The sequence below is a fragment of the Ambystoma mexicanum genome, chromosome 1q (assembly GCF_040938575.1).
Source record: "Ambystoma mexicanum isolate Mex_15411 chromosome 1q, UKY_AmexF1_1, whole genome shotgun sequence".
NCBI classification, from domain to species: Eukaryota; Metazoa; Chordata; class Amphibia; order Caudata; family Ambystomatidae; genus Ambystoma; species Ambystoma mexicanum.
In genome coordinates, this window is record NC_090922.1 from 1,223,169,263 (window position 1) to 1,223,193,754 (window position 24,492).

Genomic DNA, 24,492 nt, shown 5'->3' on the forward strand with positions numbered 1-24,492 from the left:
GTGTGTTGCAAAGGTTAGCAAGAGTGACCCCGGCAGAGGGATGCTAACAAGAAGGGGCGAAGCCTGAAGTCCCATGAGCAGTGTGTTGACCGAAGTAAACCGGACCGAGCCACAGTGAACTGTTTGTAAAATTTGGCAAGAGGACCCCGGCGGAGCGAAGCCGACAAAAAGGGGCAACCCCTGAAAAAGGGTTAAAAAAGACTTTGATTTGTAAATGCAAGAAGTATTAGAAGACCATGGGAAGTGAATTGTCCTCCTTGTCATTTGATCTGAGCCCGGTCGAGGGAGATCCAGGTGTGAAAAGTTATCACCCAAAGTCCATTAGGAAAGGAACTCTGTTGTTGAATACATCAGAACCTCGAAGGCAAGTGACTTTTTATTGAAAAAAGACTTAACCATCGAAAAACCTTATAGCTGATCCGGAACTGTCTGCGTGAAGCTGGGAAAGCTTGAGCATGAGCTGTGCTTAGGAGATCCACTTTGTCCAGTGCTTAAAACGTGGGGATGGAAGACCCCTGGCAATCACATCCTGACTTATTATTTTTGAACACTTCTTTCTTTATTGAAAACCCTATCCCACACTCTTTCTGTAATTAGTTGTAAGGATTTGGCAGTAGTTTTTTTTAGTATAGGCCTTTTTACTTTGACAAGACGCCGCAAGGGCTGCCTTATTTTTCATTTGATGGTCGAAGTTTGCTCCCATTTTAGATTGAGGTTTAGGTTAGGCGCGTTTCCACCCTGCATTTACAGTTCAATAAACAACCTTGAACTGTGATCACTTGTGTCTGTCTTTATTGGTGCCACCATGAGTTCCTTACAAATTGTAGAGTGATTTCGAATGAAGTGTTCCAGGATTTGGTAGCATCATTTATGGATGACTCCTATAACAACTACAACATAGCTACCATCATTTTATACGGCGATCTGTTACTTCTTTTAAAGTGGTGGACATGACCCACAGCGACCACAACCTACTGAGAAAGTCCTGGTCAGCTTCCCCAGATTGCAATAGAACAAGACTAGTGCTTACAGTAATCGAGGTCAACCAGGAGATAAGACCAGAAATCTTGAGAAATTCAATCGAACTGCTGACAGCCTGATTCTTAGATAACAAACAGCTCACAGAATCACGAAAGTACTGTGACTCAGTGGACAATACATCCTTGTTTGAATGCTTCCGTTCAAATAAACATGTCACAGATCAAGGACTCGCATCAACAAAACATACTTATGATGCACTACTGGTCACAAAAAGAAGGGAACTGAGGAGGATCAAAAGGAGGGCTGCTATCTCTAAACACCCAGCCGACTTACTTAGATCCATAATGGCAGTTAAACATTATAAAAACTGGCTATTCTCCTACAGATTAAACATGTAGAAACTTGATTCCGAAACTATGCTGAAAATAATCTGTAAGAGGAAAGTGATTCAATTTTGGTCCCTGATTAACTCAAGTGCTACTGTGTCCAGGAGGCAGCTTGGATATCTCATTTCAGTGGGCACTACAAGAAGAACAAAGACGCTAGAGTCTGTGACTGGAGAGCTGAGCAGATACCATGGAATGTGCCCTACGATACAGAAGATATTAGGGGTAAATTAATCAAGTTGAACCGCTCTCGAGCCCTGGGCCCAGATGGCTTGCCCAATGCAATATTAAAACAATCCAGAACCGTGAGCCATTTTCATCCATTTTTTGTTCAAACAAATCATCCAGGAGTGATTCATCCCCGAGTCCTAGCGAAGACCGATTGTGGTCCCAATTTTCAAGGGGGGCAATAGGGAAGACCCTAAGAACTATCACCCAATTGCCCTTCTTGACGTGATTGGGAAGATCTTTGGCTCCATGATATTAAAGAGGTTAACCAAATGGTCCAAGAGTCTGAGATGTAACGATCCCTTCCAGACTGGCTTTGTGAAAGGGATAGAAACAGGAGTGTACATCCTCTTGCTGAACATGCTGAAAGCAAGGCTCTGGGAAGGCAATTCAAGGATCTGCTTGCCTTTTGTGGACCTCCTCCAGGCCTTTGATCAAGTGCGCCGTACCCGTTTGTGGGAATAAATGTCAAACTGGAACTGCCCTGAAACAATTCTGCACCTTCTGATTGCATTACATACGAATACCAGCATGAGAGATAGACTGCACAGATTGGGATTCCTCTCAGCAGAGATTAAGACTTCTAGAGGCCTAAAGCAGAGCTTTACTGCCCTTTTCAATCTCTTCCTGGCAGACATTAACCTAACACTCGATGCTGCAAGGATTTTTTTTTCTCGTGCTGAACACCAGTGGTAGTGCTTCATGCCATTTCAAACCAGTTTCCTGACAGTGTGGTGAGGACAGTGCACATTGTGTGAATGTTCAGAATGGAAGAGAGTGACTTTAATATACTATTAACAAAGTGGGTGGTGCCCTTATCACAATAAGGTTCATAGGCACACCAAACCTCAGCACAAAATCAGTCACTAAAGTTTTTTCAACTGTGTTTCCATCTACTTTCCTACATGTGTATGCCTTCACCCACCCCGGGACACATCCAGTATGACAAGAAGATACTACCATTCATTACATTGTGGAAGCTGCAGAAAATCAATTTATAGACCCACTGAAGGGCCCTTAGAAGGTGGGTATGCTTCCTTGGAGTGTAGTCTTTCCCACATTGCCGTGCAGGCAAATAATACATCGCTGGCAATATTCTTCAGCCATCTTAGCAAAATTGAGGGTTCAAGGACATGACCATTCCATCTTGTGCTACATCTACGTGACCATGATACAGTCTAACAAGATAAGATCTGAGGAGCCACTAGAGCGGGGCATTTACCTGCATTGTGGCCAGCTCTTTCAGTGTCTTCTAAGGAGAAGGGTCAGGGCTAGATTTAACAGGCAGAACATATGCATCCCCTGTATTTAGCTTGACAGCCAATTTTGCTGTTCGATTCCTGAACTCATTGCCACAAATAATTGTGTTGTCTAAGGACTGATGATCAGCAAATTTGGTCATGGATAGTTTTTCGGGCAACATGGTAGCATCTAGCAAAGCCTTTTCATATTTGCCTTTTTATAGGGGTTCCCATTGATGTCAAGAAGCCCCATTCCTTCCAGAGTTGACCAACGTAATGGGCCATGGGCATACCGCAAGTAAGTATAGATACTGACTGACTGCTGTGCGGCTAGACAATACGCCCTGGTAAGGAACACCAATTCTACCACTGACTTGAGGCCATCTTCTATTCTCCAACACCTGAAGAATCAACAGAAAAACATGTCGGAGCGGAATGATCCAAGGCAGAACAGGACAGTCCAGATACCATTAGTGACGTCGAGGAGACATATGATAGGAAAACAGAAGATTCTTGAGTGCCAGTCCCCAGCTCCGAACGGCAGGGATCCCGCACTGCTATGACGTCTTCCCCTGGCAACACAGGCAGACATATAAAAGACACACAGGGGTCAGGAGTGGCACATGGGGAAGCGGCACAAAAACAGTCTGTTTTTTTAATATAACATTTTATTGTTTTTTGTTAACACAAAGAAAACATACAGTCCCGACCAGCGGGATAACCAATACTTCCCTTTCCCGCCCATTCGTAGTTCCACACCTTGCTTCACATACAGAGGAGATTAGCATAACCAGTCATTTTACCACATTAATATTACGCAAACTGGTTCCCTTACGAGTCCTTGGGTTTTAGCACAGTCTGTCCATACAGGTTACTGTTCAGTGTGCAGCTTCCCATTTTTGCCATATTTTCTGAGCTTTCTCAGGACATCCCCGGGCTGTATATACTCTTTTTTCCATTGCAATACAAATGTCCACATCTGTGATCCATTGCCATAAGTCAGTGCTGTTGCAGAGCCTCAGAGTTTCAGATACCCAAATCTCACTGAAGCATAGACTTCTACTATAAAACATCAAAATGAACTCTTCCGACGTGGGTTCACATATGTTCTGTTTAAGTTTCTATCTGAATTAATTTGAGCAATTGATGTGCCAAGAACATTAAACACAGCAATAAGATCATGAAACTTTGTGGTTGTTGAAAATCTGTGTTTTAAAAGAAAACAGTTGAGGCAGAATTCCATTTTTGGGGAATCTGCTGTCCCTTTTATATCGGAACGCTAAACCTTTTCCTTTTTTTCCCTGTAGTTTTTAGGTTCATACCTCTTTTGTGGTCAGTGGGGCCCTCTACTTTGAGTGTATTTAGGGATTAGGCTGGTGACCGATGTAATTTTGTTTATGGCTTCAACAGGGTTGCAAGCCGATTTACTGCATTACTAGCACAATGTATCTTTTTGATAGCCATTGGGGTACTATTGTATTGTTTTAAGCCCTGCTATCTGACATTTTGTTTTTTGAAGCATTCCTTTTCTTTGAGAAACCACACGATTTGCCTTAAACACACATACGCAGGCTCAATCTGAGTCCAGCCCTGGATTCTTTTTTGGCTTGGACTAGTTTACACCAGTACCCAGCTCTAGACCGGCCATTACACATCCTATGTGAGTGGACCTGAGTATTAGGTGGTTTTGGAGAACAACCAAACTGACTTGCTTAGGCCAGCCTAAAGGCGTATGGGTTTAGCTAGGGTTAGACCCAGCCTCTGTCTCAGGTCTGCTGGATCTTTCCTCAAAGGCTGCAGGTTTACTTAACTGCTGAAGGAGTTTTGACCAAGTTGCTGCTACAATTGTGAATTAAAGGTTGGCCATACCAGCTAGGGCCTCATAGCCTTAATTCCAGTTCCGATTTGTGGCTGCTAGGTGTCCTTCCTGGGTTGTCCTCTATATTGGCTCGGCTGGGGCTTCATGCTGGGACCGTCTCTGGGCTATTTCACTGCTGCTTCCTGTTTTTACTGCCTTGGTCACCTGTTGTGGTGTTAGGAGGCTGCTGTTGCCCAGAATGGTATTGGGACACCTATACCCATTCCCCTCCTGTTTGACTGGGCCATCCTGGATCACGTCTGTCTTCGTAGTGTGGCCATGTCCGTCTGGTTGGTTGCCTTTCTTTGCCCTTTGAGCTACTGGAACCTGCCAGATCGGATTCATAAGGCCATCGTTGCTGTTGTTTTTTTACTGCATTCTGGTGGGTTCCACTAAATGGAAAGCTGATTGTTCTTATTTTGGGTTGTCTTGGTCATCATTGGTCCAGGGTTCAGGTTGCTGCATGTCCAAATCCCGTAATCTGCCCTGCAAAACATGCTTCAAACTCACCAGGTTGTTCTGTCATTCCTGATCTGATTTTTCAGGAACCACAGCTATAAGTACTTACCTCATTGCCCTTGGCTGGTTGATTATTTAATATACTTAGCCTCAGAGGTCCTATGGTCCATGGTTTCTCCAAGCTCCCCTTCTACCACGTTTTGTCTCTGACTTAAAAGTGGCTCGAATCTTGTACTGCTTCTCGTCTTCCCGAGGAGGCTTTGTCTCAAACCTGGGGTGGGGCTCTTTAGAAGGTCGTCCTCTGCTGTCTCCCGGTATCAGTTATTGTCTTCTCCACATCAGTGGAGTAGAACTGGAACTTGCCTTCCTTTTCCCAATGCCTGCAGATGTGCCTTCTGACTCCGTCCCATTGATTCCCATGGGGAACTTTTGAACTTCACTGAAACTCTTCAAAAGTGAATATGAACGTATTGTTTCTGGATATTCTTCCACGGTCCCACTTGGGCCCATTGAATTGCAGGCCAAAGACTAGACTTTTAGCAAGTACCACTGATTTCTTTTTTTTTAAAACATCTTTTTATTAAGGTCTCATCAGTTACAACACCACTCAGTCAATGCATTTCATGGTAAATTTACAGCAATAGCATCATCACATGTTAAGCAGTTCATCGTTCACATATCTGTTTCGCTGTCCGTAAGCATGTCACATAGATATGTCCTGAAAGGGCCACAGATGTCCTTCAGTCGGCTCGCGCTGGGTTGGGTAAGCACATATTGTTCCTCACACTCATTGATGTATGTTAGTTCTCGCAAGAAAGTGTTCATGGTAGGGGGCTTTGAGCTTTTCCATACTTGCAATATACATTTCTTAGCAATAATACAAGATACATTAAACAGTCTTCTGACTTTTTCCGAGCATTTACTGATGTCCCCGAACAGATATTTTTGGGGAGACAAATGCAGAGGAATCTGTGTGACATCAGCCAACATGGCGGCCACCTGTTCCCAAAACTTTGCCACTTCCGGGCATTTCCAATACATGTGATAGGATCCCGCTTGCGGCATCCCGCATTTGGGACAATTGCCTGAATCGTCTGTTGTAAATTTAGCAACCTTTGCAGGCGTACAGTGTAACCTATTGAGAATCTTGAATTATATCTGGCGTAGTCCGGCATTGAGGGATACCTTTTTCGAGAGTGCGCAATATCTGCCCCATTTGTCGTCAGGTATTTGCATTTCCATATGTTTCCCATTTCTCTTTCACTGATTGCAGCTGTATTTCTAAAATCGTACATTCTGTTCCTGTCGAGGAAGAATGCCTAGTTAGTGTATCACTGCTAAGTATCACTGTATCCATTTTTGTAGGAGTGGAATGAGTTGGCAGAATAAGCCTAATTGTGTTCTGACCTTTGGTTCCTGGCCTCTGGTTCTATGTTTTGAAGCATCTTACCTCTTCCTTCCCCCTGGTTGCTGCATTTACTGTTTGGTGTGCATGGATACTCTTTATAATACTTTTTCCGAGAGGGTCATGAATCACTGTGACTACGTTTTGTGTTGGCATATGGGGCCCTCATTATGATTTTATTACTGTGTGTTTTGATTGTCTAGAGCTCGTGTTTTCTTCCCACCAATTAGCCTTGTGATGTGCAGGTGGTGGGCAACACGATTACCTTTGGAGTGGGTTTGGCCTAAACTGACAATTGCGGATAAGTGCACAGTATCTTTACTAAGTTAGTTTAACCTACAGTCATTATTTTACCAGATATAGATTCTATATTTAATTTTGTAGTAAAGCGTATATTTCTCAGTACACTGGTGTGGGTGTTTTGTTTGGTTAACTTTGTGGAATAACTGTACTGCACCACAAGCTTTCCTTCCTCCCTTGACTGAAGCCCGATTTCTCTGACACAGCTCTTACAATTAGAGAGTGTGTTTTTTTTTCTTGCTGGTGAGGAACACTCTCTAACCAGAGGGTGTGCAACAATGCATGGCCCTAACAGGAACCTACAATTTAGGCCAATGTTAAAAACATTAGTTAAACTCAAAACGTTTTCACATTGTTTTGTAACCGTTTCCCTCGTATCTTAATTCATAATGAAGCAGCTATGTTTTCTTACAGAAAGAGAGGTTCTATGATGGGCACTATATGCTGGTAACGCCATCGTGCAGGGAGTTGGCAGATCTGATGAAACAGTGCATGAACTACGATCCTAACCAGAGACCATTCTTTCGAGCAATTATGCGGGACATTAATAAGCTAGAAGAGCAAAGTAAGTCCATTAGTAATTCTTTCTGTCTGTGTATGTGGTTAAATCTCATTCCCGAGTGACTGAAACATATTTAATGCCCTTGCATACACGAAGGTGTGATTTTTGTTTCATGTATTGAACGAAGATTGGGTTCTTTGGCAGAGATCCTACATTGTGACGGCCTGGGGTCTATAAGGAGGAATTTGGGAGTCTCATGAACTATTGAGGTTAGAGAGGACAGAGACCATGCTTAACAAAATTTTCCTTTGAATAAAGGTAGAGAGATTGGCACACTTAAGGCAGTTTTTTTTTATTACAACCTTCACGGATCTACTGCCACCTACCCTAACAAGTGGCTAACACCTGCCAGGAAAGAGAAGCCTCACCTCTCTTAAAGGTAGGTAACATGGGCAGCGCAACAAACGTGTAACTCTTAGGTAGGGGCATCAGGCTGACACAAGTACAATTAGTCCATTAGTCAATTAGTGTGGAGGTCGAGTGTGGAGTCTGCAGGAGCTGCCCAGTATTCTTTCTAGCTCTATTGAGAGGAGCCTATTGCCTCTACTAAACCTACAACAGACCGCGGAGCGGGCTGCGGAGTGTGGAGGTCGATTGTGGAGTCTGCAGGAGCTGCCACAGTATTCTTTCTAGCTCTATTGAGGAGGAGACTATTGCCTCTACTAAACCTACAACAGACCGCGGAGCGGCCCGCGGAGTGTGGAGGTCAAGTGTGGAGTAGGCAGGAGTCCGCGGGACTCACAGAAAGCAGGAAGCTCCAGGTAAGAAACACACCTGGAAGCATGCTTTTCCCCCCTAAACTGCACAAACATTGATAGCTGGCAGAACTGATATCTAAGTCTAAAAGACGGATAGAACCTGACCCTTCATAACTCACCAAGTATCTATCCCAGGAACTGCCTGCTTGCCGGGATAGCGTGCAGGGACTGCGGGACTCTGTCCTTTGACCCATTCGCCTTGAGTACCCCCTGCTCTTTTAATCTGACAAGTCTGCATGCGGAAATTGCGAAACGCAGATTGCTACCTGCCGGCCTCGTGTGTGGGGACTGCGGGACTCGGTCCTTTGACCCATTTGCCTTGAGCCCCAGCACTTGGTGCATAATTGAATCTGGAATCTGCCTGTATTCCTGCCCCCTCCTGAATGTTTGATTGCTGGTGAAGGGATCGGCGCGATCGGCGTCTGCTTCAGATTTCCGGAACCCGATCTACTTCGTCACATTAACTCAGGCGAAGAAGCCCGCCCAGTCCCTTGACACCGCCCTGCCCAGCCCGCCGTACCACTTGTTGTGGAGGAGCGGCACTGGCAGCCTTGGCACCTCGGCAACAAGTACACTTGGCCCGCCCCCACGACTCTGCTGAGGAACACCGATGCTCCCTTGATGCGGCGCGGTGCATACGCCCTTGAGCGTCAGAAGTGAGAAGATCATCCATCTACCCTGCCTGAGGCTGTCTAACCACACCCCCCTCTCTTCCCCGCTGCAAACCTGCTACTTACCCTACTGCCTCTCCAACAGCCCGAACTCGGGTATTCCTTCCTCTCCTGCCGCCCGCGCCGACTTTCCACCACCCAGCGTTGTGAGAGGGGGAAGGGCCGTGCGCCAGTACTTCCTAGTCACGCGGATCTGGGAGCTCCCTTCTGTCTCGTGTGCCTGAGCTTGAATCTGTATTCGAGATTAGCTGATACCAAAGACCAAAGTCATACAAAAGACACGAACAAAAAAACATTAGCAAAATAAAATAAACAAATCAGAATAAGTATGGCAGAAGGGAAAGAGCAAGTTGCGCTGAATATACACCCCAACACCAGGATGCGAACAAAAATCATGGAGGAAATGCGCATATCAACCCTCATTCCTATCTCAGCCAAAGACGCAGACAGCCTCCTAAACTAATACTGACAGGCGGACTGCGACATATATAATCTAGACAGCCAAACCTGTCACAGTGATGCAGAAATGAACATGCTAGACGCTCCGACAGCCTCAAAGCTAGAAAGCGTTAATCCTCGCGACGGAAGCAAAGAAAACGCCCTTGAGACACAATCCACCGCAAAAGACAAAATGAAACGCTGCTTGATTGAGTCTAACACCGTGACCAATTTCACAGCAGAGGAAACCAAACAAACCATACGGAAAGATATACAGCAAACCATACCTAAGAACTACTCCTCTGCCTCGACGGGAGCGCAGTTCCAATCGACCTATCCATCTACCATATTAAGTGAATTTAAAAAAGAACCAGGGTCGTTAGGAACCAGTGGCGAGTATGAGGCGAGAGGAAAGGATCGATCATCCACTCCCAGCCTATTCTCACAAAAAGAGAGAGCAATGCACGCAAAGACTCAATGGAAGAATCATTATGAAAGCACAAGGACTCCTGAACAGAACGCTACAAATACATTCCCCATCAATGTTAAACGGATAGAGCGATTATCACTCGATCTGACTGTCATTGAGGCCTTAATGGAATTACAGGACAAAAATAGAAAGCTAAAAAAAAAATTAAAAAAAATAAACGCTCCCCCTGACAAGCAGACCCGAGATGAACCCTAGATCTAATAATCCTATGGCCAACAAAAACCAATCAATGTGCCCAGAGAAAATGGATTCAACGAATGAACATAGAAAGTGCACTTGCGCAACAACTTTGACAGCTCCCCAAGAGTCTATAGCGACCTCCATGGTCGACCTCCAAAACATGTTGATGGCAGTGACGACCCAAACCATGATCCCATACATAAAGCTCCACGAATTGAACATGGAGACGAAAGAGCACACGACCTTACTGGCCTCAATATATGCCAAACAAAAGAGCACGTCTTAACAAAGAAGCAGAGATCAGCTACAACTGGCAACATTGACTTGCTGAAATAGCAAGACAAGACAGATCGGATAAAGCCGCACTAATTGAAGCTCTTATCGCTATAACAGCAACAAAAAGCCTGAACACACAAACAGTCCCCAAGTAGGCAAAAAACACTAATAATGAGACGCAAACTATAAACCAAAAAAAGAAGTCAACGGTGATAAATCAAAAGGTTTCTCAATTGGAGAACAAGAACATCGACTGCGATATTCTACTAATTGACCTAACTCCAGGCTCACCCCCCCGTGATGCGGCCAAAATGCGGAAAAAAACCAAAAAGACCTTAACTAAAAAGCATCAAAATGGCTCAAGAGCTTTTCTGAGAAATCTAATATACAGTGCAAACGAAAATAAAAAAGCTACACAAAACCAGCGTCAAGAAACAAAAATAGCCAGATCTAAAACGAGCATACCAGTGCAATCTAATCTGCAAGGACATTCAAAGAAAGAATCAGAAGAAATTCAACAAACCAACAACTCAATCCCATTTTCGGGAACAGAGGACAGTGACAAAGGAAACCTAGAATCATTGATGAACTTGTCAACATATTCCGAACAAGAATCTGAACATAAAGTGAACGAAAATCCTGAGATACCAACTGAACAGGGAGACCAAATCAACACGTCATCAATGATAATATTGGACTGCTAGGAAGAGACCCATGAAAGCCCGATGATAACTGCAGAGATATCATGTGAGGAGATCTCAGATGGCGATCTGACTTTGTCAAATAACTCTTTAACCTCCACGCCCTCAGTCAGCGAACCCGTACCAAACCTTGAATCTAGAGGACCAGATGCATCCTAAACTAAAGAATTCTAGTCAGATAGAACTAAAATACCCACAATTTGTTGACCCACTTCACAAGATCCATCGGTATATATTAAGACTCGAAAGGGCAACAAATCGTGATGTAAAACTGATCATGAATAGGACGAACACCCTTTGCCTATTTCAAGCCATCCCAAATTTAAAGTCGATCACTGTGATAGATCTGAAAACAATCGAATTCATTAACATCAAAAGTCTGGACGACATTTTGATACATTGTCACACAGAAAAAACTGAGGAAAATTGCTTCATCCAAGAAAGACATAAAATACCTTGGTTTCGATCTATCAATAGTAGAATGCTTCGCTCAGCAATATGAAAGCATACACCATGAGCACGTTCTATAAAACAGCCAAATGTACTCAGAAATTAGCAGCACCGAAGACCTAGAATACACCAAGCTCTGGGGCCCGCATAACAAGAGCTCCAACGAAAGTGACATCAGCTTCCATAACCCTGATACTCATCAGCATAGACTGAGAAGAGCAGGCACCAGGAGAAGTATTGACAAAACCCCCTTCTGGAGAAATCTCGAGTCAACAAATAGCACCATTGATTACAACAACCAAACTTCACTATAACAACGAAATCCAGACATTAATCAGCTTGTGACATGTTGTTCATGGAACACACGTGGTCACTCGCATTTGTTCCAAAAACCACTTGCAGATTTGAATAATGCCAGCATAATATGCCTACAAGAGACCTGGCTCACTGTTTCTCCAATCTGCAAAGTATACCAAACGCAGACGAATCCCGCAATTGCAGGAAAGACAGGTAGACCATCAGCCGGTCTCATCACCTTAATCAGACACGACCTTTCCTATGAGGTCATAGAATACACAAACCTAGACACCTGCGCACAAAACACAATACTCAAAAAATGTTTATCACCGGAACTGGAACAAACTACAAATGATGTAGGGAATCCCTCCAAATACCGGAGCATTACCAAAGTTTACTGGAACCCAAAGAAACTCGAAGACGAGCAGACAACAGACACAATCCTTTCCATAATTGACAGCAACACACAGAAATACGAAGGTATAGACCACATCTTATGTGGCGACTTTAATTTCCATATTTATGATTCGAAAGGAAAAAAGATAGAAGAATATCGACTTGAACCCCGTGCAAGAAGATGGTCAGCTGAACTAGACAATAGGAATCTCATCCGCCTGGATGCAATAAACAAAGACACACTGACCCCCACTCCATCCTGGTCATGTGGAAACAAGCAATCCATAATAGACTATTTTTATGTCTCAAAGAATTTCAGCAGCCATCAAGGAAGTAGAAAACATATACAGCAACCTAAGTGACCATTACATCCTGAAGCATTTGTGGGACATAAGTGGCACTTCCCCAAGGAGAATGCACATCCTTCCAATAACGGTAAACTCCAGAATGAACCTACTCAAAATTTCCCACCACAAACTAAAAACCTTGACGGAAACACTCAAGAATGCTGATTTAAAAGACAACAGCAAAATAAACTACGGATGGCTGCTGAATCAGTTCAAACTGACAACCGTCCGGAAAGACCTTCAACACCCGAGGCATCAGAACACCTATAATCACTCGATTGCTGAAAAAAAAAAAGAAATGCGAAGAGAAGTGAGAAAAGCAAAACACGAAACGAGTTTAACCAAAAAAACAAAAATACATAGAGCCAAGCAAAAATTAAAAAATTGGTTAAAAAATGCGAAAAAGATACAAGAACAAGAGAATGCAGAAAACATGTCTATTCTCAGAAACAACAACACCCGACGTCTGTGGGACATATTAAACTCGAATTCTAACAAACAAGAAGCAATGATAGTCGATGTTACTGAGCAAGTCTGGACCAGATACTTCACCGAGTTATATAAAAAAAGACCAGCAATTCAAGGAAAAACCATCACCCAAAAGGAAGACACACGGGAAATTGTATACAAAGTAAAATATCTCGAAAATGTGATCCAGAACCTAAATGCATCACAGGCCCCTGGTCCCGATGGGCTATCAAATGCAATTCTCAAAAAGGATCCTAAACCATGGGCGGAACTCTGCGGTGCAATTATCGACCTAATCAACAGCACCAAAACAATACCTACATCTTGGCAGTTGGCAACAATAATCCCAATATACAAACAGGGATCCACCAAAGATCTGACGAATTACCGACCGTTGGCATTACTAGATCCTCTGGGGAAAGTATTCGCAAACCACCTCCTAACAAGATTAAACGCATGGTCAAAACTGACCAACCACCAAGCAACTCGACAGACGGGATTTGTGAGAAGAATTGGCGCAAGCATAAACCTATTAATTTTGAACATACTAAAACACGAAGCGGACAAGACGAACACCCAAGTGTATGTTGCATACGTAGACTTAAGACTCGCCTTCAACACCATCAACAGGGAACTCCTGTGGAAAAAAATGGAGCTATGGGGATGTCCTAGCGACATACTGGCACTTATAAAACTCCTATATTCGAACACCAAGATCCAGGTGAGAATGACAGCAGATGGGATCGTAAGTAACAAAATCAGAACATGGCACGGGCTCAAACAAGGCTCCCTGTTGGCTGCTGCCCTATTTAACCTGTTCACATCTGACTACGAGGAAAGCATCAACTCGCCTAACATCAACCCCACCGAAACTTAACAACAGTGCGGTCCCATGTCTGATCTATGCTGATGATATTATTCTCCTTGCAAAAACGCCACGCGGTCTTCAGATTGCACTAAAAAAAGCGATCCAATACATGGATCACAATGAACTCTCCATAAATATAAAAAAAACAAAAGTCATGACTTTAACAAGGAAAGCCCAAGGTAAATTGAAACTCCCAGTGTTCTTCCTTCAAAACCAACGATTGGAACAAGTCAGCACATACAAGTACCTAGGAATTTGGATAAACCAATCAATGAGCGAAATTCCTTGGGCACTCCACTTAAAATCAAAAGTCAAATCGCTGGCCAGACAGGGTTTAATCATCCACTGGAAATTTGGTAAATTTTCGATCAAACCTGCCTTAGCGTTTTACAAACAAAAAGTAACAGCAATCTTGACATACAGGGGCATACGGGGGGGAATGCCTTATTAACATGGATCAATCTATATGGGTCCAACTCAAAGCCATCTACTGGCGGAAAATCCTATCTCTACCACAATCAACCCCCATGCCACATATACGCTACGAGCTCGGCCTTCAATCTTTGCAATCCATAATTTACGTGGAAAATCCTTGACACATACAGGAAACTGAATAAGGAAGACAACATCGCAACACTTGATATATTTAGAGCATCGCCATCAATACCAAACAACTCTGTACTGACAAGATGGAGAGAAGCCTTAGAGCTCATATGCTCGGAAAAAAACATATCACTCGACATGCTGATAAAAAGGCCTCAACAAGCCAAAAAGCATCTGGCTAGACTAGACTGGATTGAGACAGAAAAAAAGAAAGATGAATACAAGCTAAATCTCAAATGCGACGGAGAAGCAAGAGCAATAAACCAACTGCCCCATTACCTCACCTATTCCCGGATCGCCAAAAACGCTACACCTTCCTAAGATTTAGGTTAAATATCCTTCCTACACGACAAATCCTAGGCATATGGACTCTGAATCCCTCGAACAGTACTAACTGCAGATTCTGCAAAGCCATTGCAGAAACCATCAAACATATAATAATGGAATGTGAAGCTCTGAATCAGAAAAGGCTGACATACAGTAAAAGATGCGAGTCAGCAACCATCCCATTGGACACTGAGGCACGGTGGAGCTATATTTTAATGGGAAACAACAGAAAAATGGTGTCCACAATCGTCCACTTTTGGAACGACATCACTGCTGCAAACTATACATAAGTGTTTTAAAGACTATGCTATTCTCGTTCAGAGATTCTTTCCTTTTTCCGTTTTTATCCATATTATTCTTAAATTGTATCAATATGTTGCACAAATGTAAGGTTTAAGAAATAAACCAAGATGCATTTTAAATTTAAAAAAAAACAATTAGTCTACACACTTACCATTGAAAATACACTACACCAGTATATTGAAAAATACATTCATCTTGTTACACAAATCGCTTATCGGTCAAAAAAGTACTTGGCACATAATACACAGTTTTAAAGAATATCAGTTTATTCTAAAACAGTACATGTCTTAGAGGGTTTGCGCCATTGCTTTTATGTGGACCCACTATGACGGATAGGTACCTAACTTAAAATTACTAGAGGGGGAGGGGGAAACAAGGGAACCAGACAGCCTAACAAAGCAGGTAAAATCCACTTAGTCCTACACATGTTAAGTATTCAAAATGCACAGCCCACCCTTTTGTGTATGGTAGGTCCTAGACTAGGTGGTCAGTACCCAACACACATAGGCAAGGGATAGGAAGAAAAGGGAACCATATATCATGCCCAAAAATAGTTACAAACCCCTAATGGGAATATACCAATTAAACGGTGATAGTAGGGGAAAACAAGGTCTACACACAGTACAATACCTCCAAAAATCAAGATATGTTTTGGCAACAGTTCTGAGTAGAAATTAACCCCAAGAGATATTAGTGACACAGTTACTTAACTTACTTACAGTTAACCAAGTTTTCACATTTACAGGAGAAAGGAGCAAGACTTTAAATACATTACAAACCTCTGGTAATAGCAATAAATCCAGTTCTTGGTCCAGCGCTCCCCTTGTGGGCCCAGGATAAATGTCCAGGGGCAGGTAATTACCCCCAATCCACTTAAGGAGAGTTTCCGGACAGGTAGATAGTTCCATAGAAGTCAATGGGACAAAGTCTAAGAGCTATGTGATTGTATGGGAAACATGTAGGCAAGTATCAGTTTTGGCAAAAGCGGCTCCAGCATGGCAAAACACGGGTAAGAATAGGAGGCTTTCCTGGGTGGGGTTTACTGGATCTGGTGCCGACTGGCTTAAAGGCCTTCTGGGGCCTGGGACCTTAATACCTTCAACTCTCAATTCCTAAATATCTTCCTTTTCAAGCTCTTCGCTCATCCGCCTCCAACTCCCTCAGGGTTAGTTGCTTCTCCAAGCAGCGAGTTGGTGGTAGATCTGTCTTCTGCTGGGGCCTCCCTCTGGAACAGCCTCCCTGCCTCTTTGAATGTTGAGGATAGCCATCTCTGTTTCCGGAAGCACCTTCAGACCTTCCTCTTTGCTTCTGCTTTCTCTCCTCCTCTCCCCTGCTGATCTCCTAGCAGAATCTGAAACTGCACTGGTTACCTGGCTACCCTCCGATTTCGGGCCCAGGTCCCCCCCAGCCCTGGCAGTTGCACACCTGCACTGCTTCCCTGGCAACCCTGAACTCATGGACTGTTGCTGTATCCCTACAGCCCCTACTAGCACTTGATACCCGATGTCTGCACTGACCCTTGCACTTGCCACAAGCTGGCTGCACTTTTATTTGTTTTATTTATTTGAATGCTATCCTATGTACTGCACTGCCCTTCCCCCTTCCCCCAGCACTTTTCCCCCTCCCCTGCACTTGCGCGATCTCAATGTCACCTGGCCTAGTAGGATCGTTGTTTGTCTTCCCTCTGTTTCCCCTCCCTTGCCTCACCGCGCTTTGAAACACTTGTGTATAGGCACGTTATAAATGCCATATCATATCCCTGTACCCATGGTCATTCACGTGTCGAGGTCCCTCAGATAGTTTTTTTCCGCCATCATTGTCAGACGCTGAAAGTGGAGTTCCTTTCCGGCTAACGCCATTTATTTTCTAAAACTTATAGCTAGTTACTCTTCCTGTCCTGTTATAGCTGTTCCTCGACAACAACTGCGACAACCGTTTTGCGGACAAACTTCATCGGATGCTGAACTTGCCTCGACGAAGTCCGTCACGGCCTTGGAAGGCCGCTCTGGGCCCCGGCCCACACAGTAGGGAGAGTGGGGGGTGGTACATATCTTAGTTAACTAAGAGAATACATGTTTTCCCTTCTCCCCTTTCTAATCGCCAAGTTGCCCTTCCAATTAGACATGGAAAATACACCTTTTAAATGTTGTCATCTTGTAACAATATATTTCCCTGGAAGGACTTGCACAGAGTGAGCAAACTCCGTCTTCCGAGGGATCACAACGAGGCCCACTGTTAGGCTTGCAAGCTTTTTAAGCCCAAAACCTTAAAGGACTGCAAAACGCTGGGCCCACCACGTCATGCAGTCCAAGGCCACCATAGACATGGAGGGTGCTTCTAGCGATGGCAGCATTGGCGTCCGTGATGACGACGGCAAAAGGGATGCATCGGATTCCCACGTGCAAGCCCCTGACCCCACCAGACCACACACAACGCAAAGCCATAAATCGGCATCAACACCGACTACATAGCCACACACGGCGTCAAGGGGGAGGTCCACCAGTTCCCTGTTCTCTGGGCATTCGCTATCGCGTTCGCCTCACGACAGGCCCCCGAAGTTGAGAGATAAATCGGATTCGGAGGCTGTGTCCAGAACTACTGCCGAAAAAAACATAGAAAGACGCGGCTCTGGATAGTTCATCCACTGAAAAACAACATGCAACAATCACGTCGAAATCGGCTAAATCCCAGCAAGAGACTTAGAAATTGTCTCTTGTGTAAAAAAACTCTCCCAGCAACACTGCTGAAAGGGCAGACTTCGAAACATCACACATCGAATTCCCACAAGTCCAATATGGGAAAAGGAGAGTGTTACCCAAGGGGAGGGAACTATGTCTGAAACCATGAAACACAAGAGGCAGCCTACACCTGAGCTACCTCCCACTGTGGTCTGCTGAGGATATAACCAGAGTCATAAGCATGTACTTCATGGCTGATTTATTTTTTTAGAAAAACCCTCAAGCTCTAGAAAACCTACAGAACATGCCACCAGCTAGTGGGGCGACACTGTCACAACCCCCCGCAAAAAAAGCAAGGCCAGACATCCTCAACAGAACCCAGACCAGTTTAAACTCCATGACCCCAACCAAAAGCTTAGCATATACAGATTCCGAGGATCCGGAGGACACAGGGGAGGTAGATCATTATTATGAGGACGACGAAGGAGACGTTTGTCTTACCGTCTACAGATCATGTAGACCCGCCGATGGCAGACTCACTGGTATATAACCAACTCCAATTCAATGACATGATCCTAAAGGCAGCTGATCACTTCCAAATTCAGACACAAGAAACACAACTCAACAAGAATGTTGTTGTAGACATATTGGGTGACAAGAAAGCAGTAACCCAATGTATCCCTTTATTGCAATCCGTGCAAAGGCAACTACAACCCTCTCTGGTAACCTCTAACCTAATGCGGCCAGTAAACCCATGCATTGACATTTTTTTCGTTTTATCCCCTCTACATCATGGGTCTATTAAATCCGGACTCATTGGTCGTTAAAAGAGCGGAAACACCTCTCGCTTTATCAGAGGCACCCCTGATAATGAGAGCAAAAAAATATACACTTTCGGTAGGAAAGTGGCGATCTCAGCAGCATACCAGGCTAGAATTGCCTACAACACCACTCAGCTACAACTGCCACAAGTAGGAGGAAATGGCCAAAATAATGGCCTCAGCCCCAGAGCCATTAGAACCCCAACACTCCCTTGCAGTAGCAGAAGGGAAGGCTGTGTCTAACTGCATTTTGAAAAATAATTTAGATGCAGCAGATAATGCTGGAAGAATTATCGCAGAGGTCACATTTATAAAGCGCCATGCATGACTGCTCCAGTCAGGCTTTAAATTAGAGACACAAGCGACCCTCTTCAATATGCTGATCGAGCCTAATGGTCTATTCGGCAAAGCAGTAGAAGATTCTCTCAAAACTGCGAAAGACGAATATGACTCTCTGAAGTCCATAGGTCAACTTACAAACAAACCCTCAGGTCAAAGGGGAGGCCATAATTGTTGTTGTTTCAGGGGACAAAATTTGCAAAGAAGTTCTGGATACACCCAGGGTCAGGGTTCATCCTGGGGTTCTACTTGAGGCCAATCATCACAAGGCTTCCAGAGGGGCCAGCGACGATCTTGCAGCTGGGGCAGATCTTCCTCTTTCAGAGGTGGATCCACACCCCCAAAGCAATGACGACCCGCTTCAGGTCCCTTCCCATATCACTCCAGTAGAATGATGTATAACACACTTCACCCACGCATGGGAGGGAATCTCCTCAGACAAGTGAGTGCCATCTACCGTGGCGGGTGGGTATTGCATATAGGTTCTACAACGACCCTCCTACCATGCCCCGCGGCAAAGAACCACCACGAAGGAGGAACAGCGCATACTTCTGGAAGAGGTGGAAGCGCTGCTGTTAAAGGACGCCGTCGAAATCGTCTTGGCGAACAAGGTAAACAAGAGGATCTAATCAGCGTACATCCTTGTGCCGAAAAAAGATCTAACAATGCGCCCCGGAACTACATGGCAACCTTGGATATGAAAGATGACTATTTTCATATTTCAATGTTCCCAGCGCACAGAAAGTTCTTGCGTTTCAAGATAGCAGCCAGCACTACCAATTAAAGGGTATTCACCAAGGTACTGGCGGTGGTGGCAGTGCACCTGCGCAGGGAGGCAATCCCAATGTACCCCTACCTTGACGACTGGCTAATCATGGGGGAAACGCCCCAAATTTTCAAGCAAAATACACAAAGAACAATTAACCTTCTTTTCCAATTGGGCTTCTAGATAAACGAGAAAAAGTCAGGCCTTGTACCAAACAAGACCAAACAGTTCTTAGGAGCTGTCATGAAAACAGAAGTAGGGCTAGTCTTTCCATCAAAGGAAAGAATCCAAAACATACTGCTGCAAATACCTCAGTATCATGCCGGTCACCAGATAAGCGTACGCAATGCTATGTGGTTGCTCAGCATGGTGGCATCTTGCATCTAGCTGGCCCCACACGCACGATTGCAAATGCGCCCAATGCAGGGGTGGTTGGAAAAACAGTGTTCTCAGACAAGCGGTCAGTGGAACGATCTAGTGGTAGTTTTGCCAACACTAGTACAAGCTCTACGTTGGTGGACAAAGGAGAATCTATTCAAGGAAAACGGTTGCACGACCCGGCGGTGCAAGCAGTAGTTACAACAGACGCATCACTCTCCGGGTAGGGGCCCATCACCTTCATCTCACAGCACATGGTCTGTGGACTCAAATTACAGCACAGAACCACATCAACTTGCTGGAACTTTTAGCAGTATTCAAAATGCTCCAAGCCTTCCAATTGTACCTGACAAATCAGTTGGTACAAATTCTCACAGACAGCACAGCACCACTGCAATGTTCTATATCAACAAACAGGGTGACACACATTCTGTAAAGTTGTCCAGGCTAGCACAGAAAGTATGGAAATGGGCAATCAAACTGGAGATATTCCTTATTTCCCAACATGTTCCAGGGGAACTCAACACCCTAGGGAAATCGCTAAGCAGACATCCTCTACCAGAAGATCACGAGTGGCGACTCAACAGAAATGTCGTAGATGACCTTTTCTCACAGAGGGGTTACCCCACGCTAGACTTGTTCGCTACAAGAGAAAACAAGCAATGCCCAGACTTCACGTCCAGGTTTCCCCAGCAAGACTCCAAGGGAACGCCCTATGGAGGAATTGGTCAGGGAAATTTGCCTACGCTTTTCCTCCAACTCCACTAATGAACAGAGTGGTGAACAAGATTCACAGAGAACAGATGACTCTAATCCTAGTTGCTTCCTTGTGGGCGAGACAACCTTGGTATCCACATCTGCAAAAACTGGCGATGTGCAATCCGATCAAGCTCCCGTACCAGACCAACTTGCTTTCCCAGCACAGGGGAACAACAGTACACCCTCAAATACACTCACTGAACTAGGCTGCATGGCTCCTGAGGTCATAGAGTTTGGACATCTTAATTTACCTCAAAGGTGTATGGATATCCTCAAGGTGGCACATAAACCAAACACCACACACTGTTCTTTTGACAAGTGGCGAAGATTTGTACTTTGGTACTAGTCAAAATAAATAAACCCAATAGAATGTACTCCAACTCACATTCTTCATTACATGCACCACTTATTAGACTCAGGGTTAGTCTTTAACTCTATAAAAGTTCACCTGGGAGCTCTATCAGCATACACCACCTCTCACAGCAAAGTATCATGGTGGAAGGTTCTGGTCATTAATGCATTCATGGAGGGAGTAAAGAGACTCCATCCTCCTATGTCAAACCCACCTCCAGGTTGGGACCTCAATGTAGCACTTGCAAAACTCATGGGAGCCCCCTTTGAGCCTATGCATAGGTCAAGCCTTAAACATCTGACGTATAAAACGGATTTCTTGGTGGCAATCACCTCCATAAGGAGAGTCCGCAAACATCAACCTTTATAGTGTAAGACCCTTTCTTTGTTATCCACAAGGAAAAATAGGTTTTAAGAATGCACCCTAGGTTTTCACCTAAGTTCATGTCAAAATTCCACGGAAACCAATCCATTGAGCTACCAGCCTTCTTTCAGAACCTGACAAGCTAAGCTGAGAAGAAACTCCATACACTAGATGTAAGGAGGGTGGTCCTTTACTATGTAAACAAGACCAGACTGCTCAGAAAAACAGACCAACGATTTGTCTCCGTCGCACCAGGCAGAGAAGCAGACTGCATTTCCAAAATTGCCATCTCCAGATGGATAGTCAAATGCATACACATCTGCTACTCTTTATCAAGCAAAACACTGCCTTCCATACCAAGAGTTCACTCCACAAGGGGTACAGGAGCTACTCTGGCCTTTATCGCAAACGTCATGCTGCGACGCCATTTGCAAAGCAGCTACATGGAGCTCAGTACACAGTTTCACTCAGCACTACGGCATTGACACGCACACTAAAGCAGATACTCAGGTGGGTAAGCAGTTCTAAAACATCCATTTTCCACTGGACCTTCTCACAACCCCCCACCTTCTCCGAACACTGCTTGCTAATCTATGCATAGCATGTGATCTAAGCAGATTCCACAAGCCTCAGAAGGGATACATTACTCGCCATAATCGTATTTCCGATGCTTGTATCTGCTTAGATTCACATGCGCTCACCCTTCCTCCCCTTGGAGTAGAAGGTTGCATAGATGTTTATCTGAGCTTTATTTGATACAATAAATGGCAATAAAAGCCAGAGTAGCTCCTGTGCTCCTTGTGGAGTGAGCTCTTGATGTGAAAGGCAGTGTTTTGTTTGACAGGGAATAGCACAGTTGTATGCATTTGACTATCCACCTGGAGATGGCATTCTTGTTAATGCGGTCTCCTTCTCGGCTTGTAGCTACGGTGACAAACAGTTGGTCTGTTTTCTTTAGTGGTCTAGGCTTGTTTACATAGTAAAGGGCCGCCCCCCCCCCCTACATCTAGTGTGTGCAGTTTTACCTCAGGTGAGCTTTTGCGGTTCTGGAAGAAGGCCGGAAGCTCGATAGACTGGTTCACGTGAAATTTAGAGATGAACTTAGGAGCAAACCTAGGATGAGTATGTTAAACCAGCTTGTCCTTGTGTATGACAAAGAAAGGAGCCTGCACTGACCATGCTTGCAATTCACTAACTCTTCTTATGGAAGTAATAGCCACTAAGAAGGCAGTCTTGTATGTCCGGTGTTTTAGACTTGACTTGTGCATTGGCTCAGAGGGGGTCCCATGAGCTTTGCGAGTACTACATTGAGATCCCATCCTGGTGGCAGATTTGAGATTGGAGGGTGGATACTCTTTACTCCCTCCATGAATGCCTTGATGATTGGCACCTTCGACCACGAAAGCTTATTGTGGGAGGATGTGTAAGCCAACAAAGCCGCCAGGTGGACCTTTAATGAGCTGAATACTAACCCTGCATCTATCAAGTGGAGAATATAGTTAAGAATGTTGAATGGGGTACATTCTATGGGGTTTATTTGTTTAACCTGGCACCAAATTACAAATCTTCTCCACTTGTCAAAATAACAGTGTCTAGTGTTTGGCTTTCAAGCCTCCTTGAGGATATCCATGCACCTTTGCGGTAGCTTAAGATGTCCATTGCTACCTTGATTTGGTTTCGGCTAACCCCTGAGTTCCCCTGTTCACTATAACTAGGGTGGCCTCCTAAAATCTGTCCACCAGGCCAGTTTCTAGCAATCCATCTCAACAGTGTGGGTAGCTGCCGTTACCCAGAATGGTATTGGGATACCAGTACCCCATCACTCCTATTTGTTTGGACCTCCTCTGTCTTCGTTGTGGATGTTAGATTATTTTCCTCTGGGGTAGGGGGATTTGGTGGCTCACAGGGCCACTGGATCCTGTAAACAGCACCAAGGAAAGAACACTGTACTTACATGGGTTGTTTTGCCATGCTGTAGCCGTTTTCTTAGAAAACTAATGATGCGAGTACTTACCTCCGGATCCTCTGGTGTGTGATTATTTGATCAACTCACCCTCTGGGGTCCCTCTGGTCCGGGATCGAGATTCTTTGGAGGCGAGTTGCAACTGCATTTCCTATTCACTTACAATGGGAGTCCTCATGCTCTGCTGTATAACCTCTGGGGCTTCTGGTTCTTTATCTGGCCTCTGTAACTCTTGGGGTTTTCTCTGAAACGCTTTGGTTGTATGCTGTGGCATCTGCACCTGCGGGGGGTAGGATAGGTTTACTTCCGTGCAAGCAGATGACTCATTGATGTTGTACCATTACTTCCTTCGGAATATATTAAGTGTCCCGGGACTCTTCCATGTTGACTCTGGGGGTAATTGCCTGAGCCTGGACATTTTCCCTGTGCCCACCAAGCGTTTCTGTGAGCTGTAGACCAAGAACTGGAATTTGTAGGACTTGTCTGTATTTTTATATAAAGTCTGCTCTTCTCTCCAGTTAAAATAAATGACTGCATACACTGTAGCTAATGTTTGGGTACTGTGTAACTATTTATCCTGGTAGTGAATTGCATTGATCAGTGTTGCTAAAACTTATCCTGATTTTATGGAAGCATTGCGTTGTGTAGAAATGTTGTCCCACCCTCTATCACAGTTTCCTTATCTTGTGTTATGTAATATGTTCTTGATGGTCAGAATTATTGTGTAGTGTTTGTCTTGGTCTTACATTTCTCCAGCATGGGGTCTGTCCTGGATTCACATGCTCATGAATATTCCCCATCGTCAGGCTGGGAATCCACAGTATAGATAAAATCAGTTTCAGTTTCGTTTCTGAACTGTCTTTCTACTAATGACCAATCACTGGTCTCTGGGTCATACTGGCCCCAGCCAATGACTGCCCTCTACCTAAGCCCCTCCTCTGGCAGCCATCTTCAGATTTTTACTGCACGTTCAAGTGTTGGGAGTCCTCGTGCTATAGCTCTCGAGCTTTTATTGCATTTTGCATTTTTTTCGAAGAGTTTACTCTTATATTTTCGGTCAATCGAGCCTCAAGCTCCACC

The 24,492-nt window shown here is 44.4% G+C and overlaps 1 protein-coding gene across 3 annotated transcripts in view; it reads left to right on the forward strand.

Annotated features, from left to right (window-relative positions):
* The window catches only part of JAK1 (Janus kinase 1), a 1,055,078-nt gene that overhangs the window by 751,810 nt on the left and 278,776 nt on the right, over nucleotides 1–24,492 (forward strand). For all 3 annotated transcript variants that reach the window (XM_069641985.1, XM_069641984.1, XM_069641986.1), the window contains one exon: nucleotides 7,273–7,423. In XM_069641985.1, the coding sequence (XP_069498086.1) occupies nucleotides 7,273–7,423 (151 nt within the window). The remainder of the gene's footprint in view (nucleotides 1–7,272; nucleotides 7,424–24,492) is intronic.